Below are 10,943 nucleotides of genomic sequence, written 5' to 3'. Positions count from 1 at the left end.
CAGAATCATAATCAGAATACTTTATTAATCCCTAAGGAAATTATGTGGGTTACAGTTGCTCCAAGAAGAAATGATAAAAATAGTAACAGTAACAGACCAAACTCCAAACAATACATTATGTTACAGATTTTAATATTAATTAGTCAGTGTCAATTGTTGATTTGTCGTGTTCTCATGGTATGACGAATTATGATGGCTGTTTGGTAACCGTTTGCATACTATGCATACTTTCTCTCTCTTCATATGTGTGTGTGTGGGGGGGGGGGCGCCAGAGGGAGTGTTCGCCCAGGGTGCCAAACAGGCTAGGACCGCCACTGCCACCAATAATAAGGCTACATGCATCAGGGAGATGTGTGCTCACTGCCAGCAGCTTATTTCATGGCCCTGACAGTCTCAAGACAGACTTTGACAAGACTCTGAAGTCTCTGAATTTCTAGTTGTAACTGTATTTATTGCATCATGAAGCTCATACATGAACGGACACCAATTTCTACCAAACTGACACACAAAAAAGAAACCAAACAAGGAAGAAATGCGACCCATAAAGCAGAAGTGTCAAAAGATAATATGGATGCTTGCACTTTTCAGAAGTCACAAGTCCAAGAATGTCATCAAGAAATTCATGCAATTAACCATAAAAGGAGAAATAGCAAAGGTAGATGTGTTTTTTGAACACAGAAAAGTCAGATTAAACATTCAACACAGTAAAAAAAAAGGGAATTAAAATACATTTGATTCATCAAAATAGCAGCTGAAAAAAGAAATTACATGAACAATGTCATCCTGGCAGCAGTTCCCTCACATTAAAGCAAAATCATAAAATAACATGTTTGATGGGATTTGGAGATGTTCCCTCTTAGATTACTGATTTCTGGGAACAATCTTGAGTTTTACAGGCTGAACTGGCTGAAACTTCCAGTCAAACTGAAGTGGAATCTAAAAAAGAGAAAAGAAATGGATGTAACATCGGGGACAGGACAGAAAAGTAGCATCATAGTCTGAATGTGGAGGAGTGTTGCTCTTACCATGGTCTCTTTGCATGTTTCCAAAGTGTACTTCTGCAAGAGACGGACAATAATCATCTTCATAACGAGGAGGGCGTAGCGCATCCCAACGCAGTTACGAGGGCCGAGTCCAAACGGCATGTACGCGTATGGGTTCACCTCCTCCCCGCTGTCTTTACTGAACCTGCAGATACAGATCAAATAAGCCTTTAAAATCATGGAGTTACTATGTAAAAAGAAAAGGCTCTGCATGCTGTTACAGAGGATGCAGTTAATCTAGCTACTCAAAACAGTAGCAAAAAATCCTCTGTTGAATTCTTTTTTTTTTTTTACATTAATTTCAGGTGTAGTATTCAGTAAGAATATTTGTAGTTTTAACTTCAGTGCTCTAACACAAAAACGAATACTGTTAATGCTCTACAGCACAGCGTGGCCCCTGGACTACAGAACGTTTTTGGGTGTCTATAATGAGATAAGATTCGGCGTCTCCTAAATCACATCCTGATGAAGCTTTAACACAGTCTTAAGACACCACTGGATAAGTCTCTGGCTATCCGTGACTAAAAGTAAAGGGACCTAAAACTTTTCATGAAGTCTGCTCAAGAGGATCTGTCAGGATAAATGGAATGAATGGCCCAAAATCCATGTGTGGAACCTGCTGCCAACGGGCCTGTTGCAAACTATCCAATTAAGAGACCCTGAGTGTTACAAATGAGAGATTCAAGTTTTTGATTTTCATTAAATTTTCAAAAATGTCAAAATATCATCACTTCATTACTTGAAATATTAAGAATAAACTGATGGGAACTATATTTTTTTATATATTTAAATAGAAGGAATTATGCAAATACAGAGAAATCTAAAAAAGATGAAAAGAAATTGAATCTTTTTATAAATGTATTTAAAATAAATCTATAACTAATTTCAATACAGCCTTGCTTTGTCTTGTTGTGATGATTGTGTAGATGTCTTTGAGTCACTTCTTGTCAGAAAACCCAACTGTATTTCAGCATTTATGTCAGATTTGTTTGTAAGGTTTACAAAGACAAAGTGATATGAGTGGCTTAGTCTATAGAAATAAACCTTGTAAAGCACCCTTTCTTTAGTAATAGTTTCCAAGATTTAACCAAGATTGGTTCTTGATAAGATTGCAGATTTACCTCTCTGGTCTGAAAAGCTCAGGTGAGTTCCAGTAGCGTGGGTCTTTGTGCAACAACCACACAGGAATCCCAATTACAGTTCCTTCAGGGATGGTGAGGCCATGCACCTGCACAGTTTTTTTGCATGTCCTGTCGAGCCGAGGGCCAGTGGGAATCAAACGCAACGACTCGAGTATAACATGGTCCAGGTATTGCAGGTCGGTCAGCTCCTCATAAGAAATGGGTGCCTAGGCAAAATATGAAAACACACAATCACAAAAAAGGAAAATGTGATAAGACTGTCTGCTACGGTAACAAGACAAATTATGTGAGAAATTACTGTACATCTTTCTTCAGGTTAGCATCAATTTCTTTGTGTAAGGTCTGCAACGCATCAGGGTTGGTGGCCAGATTATAAAGCATGTAAGTAAGAGTGGTACTGGTGGTCTCATAGCCTCCCAAGATGAAGACCAAGGCCTGGGAAAGGATCTCATGTTCAGTCAAACCTATCAAAAAGAGAAAAATCCTTGTCAGTTTCAGAATCATATTCAAAGCTAGTGTAGTCCTAATGTAATAACTGACTGGTATTGGTTAAACACTGATTTAAAGTCCAACCTTCCTGGTGTACATTTTTGATACTCATAGCCAGCCTGGCTGTCTCTAAATATTTGCAGGGATGTTATAGGGATATAATATCCCTGTTTATGGATTACCTCTCTGGTAAAACATACCTTTATTTGGCTGTTCTTCATCATTCTTATACTCCTTTTCTGGGATCTCACTCTGAATTAGCACCTGCAGGAAGTCTGCTCGGGCCTAGATCAAAAAGACAACATTCATTGACATTGTGTCAGCAACACATGCAAACTTGCTCAAAGTCTATTGACTCAAATATGGGTGACTGAAAGACAACAGCAGAAGAAAATTGAAAATTATATCTGTAGTATGGGTAGACTGTATGTAAAAGATGAACACAGTTTTCAATTGTTGACCAGCTAATAGTCAGGTTATTAAACCTGTGAAAAAAAAACAACACATTTCTCATCTTTAGTTTTGTTTTTTTTTAATACAAATTAAAATAAACCAGAACAAAAATTTGTAGATAAAGGATAGGCAGCTCATTTCCTGTTTTCAAGCTAATATAATGAGCTTGATTGCTGTGCTTCACAGACATTAATCTTTAAATATAATGTAACAAAATAGAAAGCCTTTGATTTTGTGAAATGTTGAACTTCTTTTATACATTTTATTCTTACAGATTCATCTCCACGATGCTGGGTTTTAAATCTCTTAATGATGTTGTAGAAAAAGTCAATGCTGTCTTTCGGCATGATTTCAATCTTCAGGAGCTCCAGCAGATGTTTACCAAAGGGAAAAACCACTGAAAGGAGACAAAAGAGCAATTGAACAAAAATTAAAAACCTAGCAATACTATATGAGCAAATGGAGTTTGAATAAGGGTCAAAAGGAGGTCATACTTAGGAAAAGTATAGGCCAAAATTTGAAGTTAAGGACCTTCTGGACCTGCACATTCACAGGATCATTTGGATTGTTTATGGAGTCTGTCTCCACGCTGAAAGAAGCACTGGTCACAGTGTCTAAACTGTAAGGAGCCACAAACCTGTGAGAATTGGAAAAGACAAGTCAGAGCATTATTTACTATAGGATGAACAATGCAATATGCTGGCATATTAAAGATTAACAACATACTGTTTGACATTGATGGGTTCATCCAAATTTGTTTCCTCAAGTTTAGCAACAAGTTGGTCTGCATAGCGAGCAACAAGGGGATAAACCTTAAAAAGGAGATAAAGTAGGAGAATTATATTATTTATGTTTTGTTTGGAATGCATGTCAGTGGGTTTACAGAGACAAAAAAATGTAGAATGTAGATACTATATACATCAATGTAACTAACGATGTTGGACCAGAAAGACAGAACTTTTCATAAGACATGAGAGAGAATTTCCTTAAGACAGATTAACAAAATTGGAGTTACAACATAACTGATACATGATATCAACCTGTTTCAGTCTTCCACTGGTGAAGCATGGGGACACGGTGTTCCGAATTCTTTTCCACCTTTCGTCTTTGACTACTGAAACTGCATCATCCAGAGGTCCATTCATAAAACCAGAATCCTGTGAAAATTAAATTACACTTAAAGCTTAAATTTAGCTTCCTCCAGCATCTCCATGTCCAACATCAACTTATGAACTTTGCTGAGATAATGTAATGCAACTGTAATGTCTTTACACCTTTATCTCTAGGTTGACTCTATGGTGTGCATATTATTATTATACATAGAAGAAAGTAAAAAAAAAATATTTTAAAATGTACATATAGAATACATATGGAAATGTATATTGTAATTTTTTTGTCAAATATATAACTATACAACAAGCTGCAACTTATCTTAATTTAGCACAAAGATTAATAACAAACTAGAATAACAAGCACTTCTGTTCTGTCTGTAATGCTGTTTTTTAAAATGTGCATAAGTGAGTACAAATGACAAATTTGAAGAAAAAAAATACGTTTCCCATGTTTCATTAGTACCCACCCGGCAAAACCAGGGAGGTTGTCAGGCAGTCAAACTATTCCTGCTACTGAATGACGGCTAAATTAACACATTCATGCAAATAAACCCGCAAAGGTCCCATTGCGTAGGTTTCACTTTGCTATGTGATACAAAGGGTCTCTTACCCTGCGGTTGGTAAACACAGTGTAGCACTCCTTCACAGTGACAGTTTTAATAATCTCAGGGTCAGCCACCATTAAAACCGGTGTTCTTGCATCGTACAACCTGCAAAAAGGAGGCATCTAGTCATTTGAGTTAACATTTTGGATCTTCATGCTTCAACCAAAAGAGATTTGCACTTTTTTAAAACTATTTCAGGTCCAAAGGAGGAACACCTTCATAAAAACAGGAAATATTCCCAATCTTAGTCACGTACAGCTTATTTAAAAGGCACGTAAGTGCAGCTAAGTGTACTTGGATACATGAGTTGAAAACATCTTTCACATGAAGCAACAACTCACCCCCAGATGTCCCCATACTTCGCATGGCACTCTTGGTCAAAAGCAAGAATTCCCTACAAGAAGATGCAGGAAACTGTGTTTTAGAATAGGATGTATGCATTCAAATTAAATAGAGAAGACAGGTACTCATTGTCAGTCATCAGACAGCTCCTTTTTACTGTAAGGTGAGGTGTATAACTATGTTGGTGTTTGGTTTCCTTACCTTTTTAAAGCCAAGTCCTGTTCCAACAAAAGGGAGAGGCGATGGTCCAGGTATCCCCAGCTTTTTGAAAAAACGATATGGCCAAATTCCATACCTGTGTTACAAAAAAAGAAGAAAAACTGAGATCGATATGACATCAGTTATTATAAACAAATAACTATCACAACTAATAACAAAGCTTGACACCCATTTGTTTCCTTCGCAGAATACTCACAGCAAAAGCAGGGTAAACACGATCGCCAGCAACGTCCAGGTGGTTGGTGAAAATAATGTGAAAAACATTTTAGACTTTCTTCCTGAAGGCGCTGGAAAAGGAACTGAGGAAACGCGCTGGGAGCCTGATCTTAAAGCCACTCCGTGATGGGAGGAGACTGACAAATTATCAGCTAGGCTGTAAAAAAAAAAAAAGAAAAGAAAAGAAAAAAAAGAGGTCAGTGGTGGGTCAGTTATCTTTAGTCACCACCTCTGACTCAGCGGGTTTTCCAGAATATCAAACAAAAAATTTGATCAGAAAAAAAGGTTTATATGAATTGAAGCATTTAAATTCACAATAAACAAACAACTTAAATAAAGTAGCAGTTTGGCGCAAAAACTGCTACTTTTTTAACGCTCAGATTCGTAAATTTGCAATGACACGACCTGATAAACAATTTAAATGTCAGAGTATGGTACTTTTTTCTAATGATTTCCTAATTACACATTTAAAAATAGTTTTAAGCCTTTCTTTAAAAACAAACAAACAAACGCGTATTTCGGAAGACTTTTGGGCCTTTTTAGGCCCCATAGTTTGCCCGGAAATACAACCAATGACCCGGGAAGTTAGCTGCGGATGCTAGTTATGCGGCTTGTTTTCTGCCTTTTTTGTTCTTTGTATTATAATCAAATATAGTGAACCTGTCTTCTGGTCAGAGATTCAGCTGCTTTTAACGCAGTCAGAAGGTAAGTTAAAGATTAGATGCGTGGTTTCCCATTGTATGCCTGCTGTGACTCTGAAATGATCCGTTTTTAAACTGTCCTTGTTCTGCAACGTGAAGCACGGTTGACATTAGCTTTCGTTTAGAGCTTCCATTTACAGCTTTGCATTTAAACCACGCTGAGGTATTTGCTTGTTCCATATTTTTAAATATTTTCCCACCTTTATAACAAAAAGGTTAGACTCTTAATACATTTTATGATTTTTTTCTTTTTATAACGGTTTCTGTGTTAAGGGCATTTACTTGTGGGGCGTCAAGTTTGTTTTTAGTCGATGAATCACATACAGCTTAATCTGACCTCAGTAAAACCGTTGGATAAAAACGTACCTTTTCTAAATGTTTGATAGTATAATTAACATTTGATATTGGTTCACGAAGCAGATAATTTAGGGGGCAAATGCAGGTTTTGCTAGAAATTTGTCCCATGCCACTCTATTCATGCACATCACCAGGCTCCTCATTTTGCATTATAACCCTAGTTGTTTCCTGTTATATCATATATAATATGATATTTTATATCCGAGTATCACTACACAATTAACATGACCCTCAAAATGTACTTTAAGGATGTCATTGCAATATTTATAGTGAATGTTGGAAATAATGAATAATTCAGATGTAAGTCAGATTTATTTTAATTAGCAAGAGGATTAGTATAGGATATTCATAGTGTGCATATTTTATTTATTTATTTATTTTTAATAACTCGCCATTAGTTATAATGGCGAGGTTAGACTCTTAGCAAGTTTTATGTCCACTATCCTCCTAATAATTATTTTCCACCTAATAATCCTTACTATATAACTCTGTTGATGTATAACCTAAACATCAAAGATATTTCCCAGATGGAAAAACGATTGCAGATATATTTTAAAAAAGTAAGTTGATGCAAGGTTAGCAGCTCCAAATATTTTGGAGTCCAGTGTAAACATTCCCAAGTCTAGGTAGCTACTCTGTTCTTTCCGTTTGGCCTTTTTAAAAGGAAAATCTGAATGAAGCATGATGGCTTGAATCTGGTCTTTTTATGTTTCATCATTTGCAGCATTTTTTTTTTCTTTTTTTACGGGCTGTGGCTCAGGAGGTAGAGTGGGTTGTCTACCAATCGGAAGGCTGGTGGCTTAATCTCTGGCTCTATTCTGCATGCCGAACTATCCTTGGGCAAGATACTGAACGCTGAATTGCTCCTGACGCATACTGAGTGTGGCTGTTAGATTAAAGTTAAAATAAAGTTTCCCCTAAAATAAAGTTTTATTGGTGAAATAGTGAAGTTTCTCAGTGTACAGTTGGATTCATAGCAGTATGTAGTTCGCATTATGGGAATTGTTTATTGTATGCTTTCTTTTCCTTTTTTTTAACAAAACTTGAAAATGCAAACATCTTAGAAAACTGGTTTGTCAAGCAATTGCCAGTCTGTCCCAACCTTCATTAGATTTAATGGCAGTATAACCTGACAGCTTTCCCTCAATGTACTTTTTATTTTTAGCCCTTTCTCAAAAGAAATCATTTTCATTTAAAATGTTCAAGTTTGTAATCACTTTGTCTTTTGGTTATTTTCTGCCAATTTTGAATGTGTCTCTGAAGCCCCGCTATATTTTCACCAAAGCCCTTTTGCTGTCATAAATTGTCACCACAGCAGTCCCTAATTTCAGCTGTTTTTGTCTTTCACAGAAATAATTTGCCATCATGTTCCTCACCCTCACCCTTCTGCGAAAAGGTATTCCTGGAAAGCAGTGGATCGGAAAGTATCGACGGCCTCGACAGATTACTTGGCAAATGAAACGCAACACACTGAAGCAGCTGGAGCGCGAGGCTGAGAACGAGTACTGGATCAGCCGGCCGTACATGACCCAGGAACAGGAGCACGGGCATGCAGCAGAACGCAGAGCCCAGAACTGGCTCAAGATCAAGGAGGCCAGCTTTGCGAATTTTCCTGAACACAAATGCATCACAGATCACCTGAGTCATCTGAGAATCACTAAGAACTGGTCAAGTTAACGTGTGAAGTGACATGCAAAGACTGTGTTTATAGTATAACAATCTAAAACAGTTAATTTGTCCAAAGAAGCCCTGTTTTTGTTTATTATGGCTTATTATTACTGAGTTTCTTGATGTCAACTGAGAAGCCACTTTGAAGTGTTCCCAAAAGACCGTTCTCACTCCCTCTGTTCGCAGATGTTTTGGGTTCGGCTGAAAATGTGACTGGCATTCTTCCTTTCGATGTAGCTTTCTTTGGATAAAATCCTCTTCAAAAGCCACGTTTTATCTGTGCGTCCTTAATTAAGAGCTTAACAACAAAATACACTTTTAAGTTCAGCCTCCCCACTGGTTACAAAAGCTCTTTAACTGAATGAGCTGCACAAGTGTATTCCATGAGGAAAACTGAGAAATTATATAGATTATCTGGGGCATTTAGGGCGCAATTATGTAACTTTAACAAACAATTGAACACATTTTAATTTGTTGTGACTGTAAAGCCTTTTTGACCCTTTGAAGTTTTATAAGAGTGGGAGGAATATTTTTTTTAATCTAAAGGAAATGCTTTGGTTTTATTCACTGATCCTTTTAAGGTATTGTGTTTGTAGGTAATGAGCCTTATTATTTTATCTACTGCTCTGTAGTCTTGTGATAAGATATGCTTTATGATTCCTGCTATTGCCACAAATCTAAGGCTCTCCAGAGACTCTGGATTATTGGCCCTCATGAAAACTCAGATGCAGCACAACACTGTTGTCTAACAGTGGTTATTGCCATCACATATCAGTAATATTGACAGAACCAATACGTATCTGGAGGAAGAACCTTTTAAGGACATGAAGGAAGGTGTGACCCAAACACAAACTCAAATTACATGCCCTTAAATGGAAACACAGACCTGAGGCAAATTTATCTGTAGTTTACTTTAAGACATCATTCAGCATTTCCAAGCAATAAAGCAGACAATGCATAACACATGCTTTATTGGCCGTGGATATAAGAAATAATTCACTGTATAGTATAAACACTTTTGTTAAAATTGTTTTACACAATGAGGGTTTAAAGAAGTGTCACAAACAATAGTATGAGATGCTGATATAGTTTGTTCTGCATAAATCTGTGTTTTAGTTAATTGATAGCACTAAAGAAGATACTGACTGTCAGTGAGAGCACAACCAATCTGCACACACGCAGCATTACACTGTTGTCTGATAACAGTTATTGCTTTTATGTAATAATTCATAATTATATCACCAGACAGGTGGAAAAGCCAGCAGGTGACCTGATTATTATCCTTTTAAGGAAAGACTGGAGTAAGTTGTGACCAAATAAAAAAAAAAAAGAAAGAAAAGCAAACACTGACTCGGAAATCATCTGCCCTTAAATGGAGCCATCAGGCTCATGTACCCACCCCAATGAGGGTTTATCGTCAATGACGTCCACATGGTGAGCATAAACACTTTGATTTTGTGTGCATAATGCCTGCAGATGCTACATGAGGGGTTAAAGCGTAACTGGCAATAATATAAGAAGATAATGTGCTCTGGTTGCTCCTCTCTTTCTATCAGTGTGTGCAGGACAGTGAAATAGCAAAACAGCAGGAAGATTCTGCCATTTTCCACCTTTTTAATTGGTGTAGCACAAAACAGCGGTAACCAGAGCTTCTCTGCAGCGCAGGCAGGTTGCTGGTTTCCATAGTAGCCATCCAGTCTGATTTAGACTTGCAACAACAGGCGAGCCCAAACTGTGAGGACAGAAAACCTGCAGCCCTCACCTGCAGGTATGAGGAAACCATTCATGACGTCATTCTTTCCACCTAAACTGTTTTAATTTCGATGGAAATGTCACTGCAGGATTTGTTTTCTTAGCCTGTCTTAGTGTGGCCAACTACGAGTCCAAAATAATTGAGCAAGATTTATGAGGTGATGAAAAAAATGTTCTAGAAAGAGCTCACGGCAGTAAACAAAGAGGAAACCACAAAGTTCAGCATTACTGTTCCTACAAATTAACTGACCAGAATTCTCCTGGGGAGATTTTAGGAAGGTTTTTTCTTAATTTAATAACACCTGCAAACTTATAAGAGAGGTTAAACCTCACTGTTTGAGATTTGACTTTTACAGCTAAAAAACCAAAAAAACTGAGGGTCGGGGCCCAACACAGAGACACGACTTAAATTTGAAGGATTGTGTGATGTTTAATGAAGAAGAAAACAGGTGCAAATGTAAGTTCTGCTGCAGAACTTATATCTGAAAATAAATAAAGTGAAGTAAAAAGTACAATTTCCACTGCAAAGTTCCATAGCATCTTGAAAGTATCTTGAATTTTTTTTCTCATGCAGCGGCCTCTTATTGATCTTCGAATAGTCCTTCATATTATTACACAGTTATGTGCTCTTATGAGTATTTTTTAATCACTCTACACATATTTTGGCTTGTTTTATGTCCTGTCGTCTTCCCCCCACTGTCAGAGTAAGGAGTCAAAGTAATTTTCTTTCTTTTTGTCTTTGTAGTGATTTGGAGAAGATTTGTCCTAATTCCCATGGTCTGTTGTTTTAGTCTTTGTAAGATTTTGTGTCTGTTAATGTATGTTTTAGGTATTTTGGTTCGTT

At 37.1% G+C, this 10,943-nt stretch overlaps 2 protein-coding genes across 3 annotated transcripts; one reads left to right on the top strand and one right to left on the bottom strand.

The window, feature by feature from the left end:
- Positions 1 to 422: 422 nt before the first annotated feature.
- Positions 423 to 5,767, bottom strand: LOC146375174 (cytochrome P450 3A40-like). Its single transcript, XM_084949214.1, has 13 exons — positions 5,602 to 5,767; positions 5,388 to 5,481; positions 5,186 to 5,238; positions 4,850 to 4,949; positions 4,168 to 4,284; positions 3,854 to 3,939; positions 3,622 to 3,764; positions 3,400 to 3,524; positions 2,875 to 2,959; positions 2,489 to 2,649; positions 2,165 to 2,391; positions 1,026 to 1,188; positions 423 to 936 (listed from the first exon to the last, which is right to left on the bottom strand). The coding sequence occupies exons 1-13, from the start codon at positions 5,667 to 5,669 to the stop codon at positions 862 to 864; spliced, it is 1,497 nt and encodes a 498-aa protein (XP_084805340.1). The 5' UTR covers positions 5,670 to 5,767; the 3' UTR covers positions 423 to 861.
- A 403-nt stretch (positions 5,768 to 6,170) lies between these two features.
- mrpl57 (mitochondrial ribosomal protein L57) lies at positions 6,171 to 8,616 on the top strand. Of its 2 annotated transcripts, none has more exons than XM_084949550.1 (2): positions 6,171 to 6,326; positions 8,030 to 8,616. In XM_084949550.1, the coding sequence occupies exon 2, from the start codon at positions 8,045 to 8,047 to the stop codon at positions 8,354 to 8,356; it is 312 nt and encodes a 103-aa protein (XP_084805676.1). In that variant the 5' UTR covers positions 6,171 to 6,326; positions 8,030 to 8,044; the 3' UTR covers positions 8,357 to 8,616. The 2 variants fall into 2 exon arrangements, with proteins under 2 accessions (XP_084805676.1, XP_084805677.1); XM_084949551.1 differs by lacking the exon at positions 6,171 to 6,326 and adding an exon at positions 6,368 to 6,485.
- Positions 8,617 to 10,943: the final 2,327 nt, after the last annotated feature.

The sequence above is a fragment of the Perissodus microlepis genome, chromosome 13 (assembly GCF_051167445.1).
Source record: "Perissodus microlepis isolate ML-2025 ecotype Zambia chromosome 13, ASM5116744v1, whole genome shotgun sequence".
In the NCBI taxonomy this organism is placed as follows: domain Eukaryota; kingdom Metazoa; phylum Chordata; class Actinopteri; order Cichliformes; family Cichlidae; genus Perissodus; species Perissodus microlepis.
Note: the sequence above shows the minus strand (reverse complement) of the source record. Positions and strands in the feature narration are given on the sequence as shown.

What these genes read in the sequence shown, in the direction of transcription:
- LOC146375174 (XM_084949214.1), bottom strand. Translation starts at nt 5,669, where the DNA reads ATGTTTTTCACATTATTTTCACCAACCACCTGGACGTTGCTGGCGATC. An exon ending in CTGTGTTTACCAACCGCAGG is followed by an intron (nt 4,285 to 4,849) that starts GTAAGAGACCCT and finishes TAATTTTCACAG; the next exon opens with GATTCTGGTTTTATGAATGG. An exon ending in GAACCCATCAATGTCAAACA is followed by an intron (nt 3,765 to 3,853) that starts GTATGTTGTTAA and finishes CAATTCTCACAG; the next exon opens with GTTTGTGGCTCCTTACAGTT.
- mrpl57 (XM_084949550.1), top strand. Translation starts at nt 8,045, where the DNA reads ATGTTCCTCACCCTCACCCTTCTGCGAAAAGGTATTCCTGGAAAGCAG.